Below are 1174 nucleotides of genomic sequence, written 5' to 3'. Positions count from 1 at the left end.
GATGCACTGACGGAGCGCGGGGCCGTCAGGCGGTCCCCAAAGCCCCCGGACGGTTCCCCACAATGAAACAGCCTGGGAGGGAAGGGGACATCCCACCCCCCGAGCTCTCCATCCCATCGCAGCCCCCGGGAGCTCCTCACCTTCTTGGAGGCCAGGTACTCCATGCCCCGGGCCACCTGGTAGGCGCAGGAGACCAGGTCCTTGAAGGAGAGCTGCTCCTCGGGGACGCGGGTGGGGTTGTAGCAGTACTCCATGCCCGGGGGCCGCCGGGCTTGCAGGTACTCCCGCAGGTTGCCCTTGCTCGCGTACTCCACGATCACGTAGAGGGGCCCTGTGGGAATGGCGGGATGAGCGACCTGAGCAGAGGGCAGGTGCTCCCGACCCCACGGGTACAGGGTCAGCCCCTCCCGGTGCAGGGACAGTGACCGGAGGGGTGGCAGAGGGGATGTGTCCTCACCGTCCTGCGTGCAGGCTCCCAGCAGGTTGATGATGTTCTTGTGCTTGCCGATCATCTTCATCATCTCCATCTCAGAGATGAGGTCGGACAAGTCCTTCTCCGTGGCATCGGCTAAAGTGGCAGAGAAGGCAGCAGTCGGCGGGGGGCCAGGCTGGGTCCCCCCACGTTGCACACACTCGGTGTCGTGCTGGAGCCCCCCGTTCTTGCTGCCACTTACACTTGAGCATCTTCACCGCCACCTTGGTCACACGGTTTGGCTTGTCCTTGTCGAGGCCGATGGCTTCTGCCAGCACCACCTGCCCGAAGCAGCCTTCTCCCAGGGGCTTGCCCAGGATCAGCCTGGCGGGAGGAGAGACCTTGACGCGGGGGCCCGTGGCCACGGGGGGAAGCGAGTCAGTCACCAGCACTGCCAAACAGTGTCGGCAGTGCCACCAGCCTCACTCAGCTCCCACCCGGGCTGCGCTGGCAGCTCGTCCCAGGGCTGGGACCTCACCTGTCCCGGGGCAGCTCCCAGCGTGGGTCCTCGGGGAGCTCGTACTCGGAGACGCCGGCCAGCATGGGAGTGCCGCTGGAGGAGAGCCGCGAGGGCCGCACCAGCATCACGCCTGAGTTCATGGAGGAGCTGGAATCGGCCGACACCTGCAGCGGGACTGTGGGTTACCTTAACGCTGCGCCTGGGGTGGCGGACGGCTGCTCACGCCCCCCGGGAGGTGCCGG

General features: G+C 66.8%; 1 protein-coding gene across 1 annotated transcript in view; it reads right to left on the bottom strand.

Moving 5' to 3' along the window:
- LOC104500964 (fibroblast growth factor receptor 1-like) overlaps positions 1-1174 on the bottom strand; it is a gene marked incomplete at both ends in the record, with an annotated part of 2228 nt that overhangs the window by 268 nt on the left and 786 nt on the right. Inside the window, 4 exons of the mRNA XM_010144694.1 lie at positions 141-331; positions 458-568; positions 675-796; positions 951-1107. Of these exons, the coding sequence (XP_010142996.1) occupies positions 141-331; positions 458-568; positions 675-796; positions 951-1107 (581 nt within the window). The remainder of the gene's footprint in view (positions 1-140; positions 332-457; positions 569-674; positions 797-950; positions 1108-1174) is intronic.

The sequence above is a fragment of the Buceros rhinoceros genome, unplaced genomic scaffold, assembly GCF_000710305.1.
Source record: "Buceros rhinoceros silvestris isolate BGI_N320 unplaced genomic scaffold, ASM71030v1 scaffold30171, whole genome shotgun sequence".
Lineage (NCBI taxonomy): Eukaryota > Metazoa > Chordata > Aves > Bucerotiformes > Bucerotidae > Buceros > Buceros rhinoceros.
This window is presented reverse-complemented; position numbering and strand designations above follow the sequence as displayed.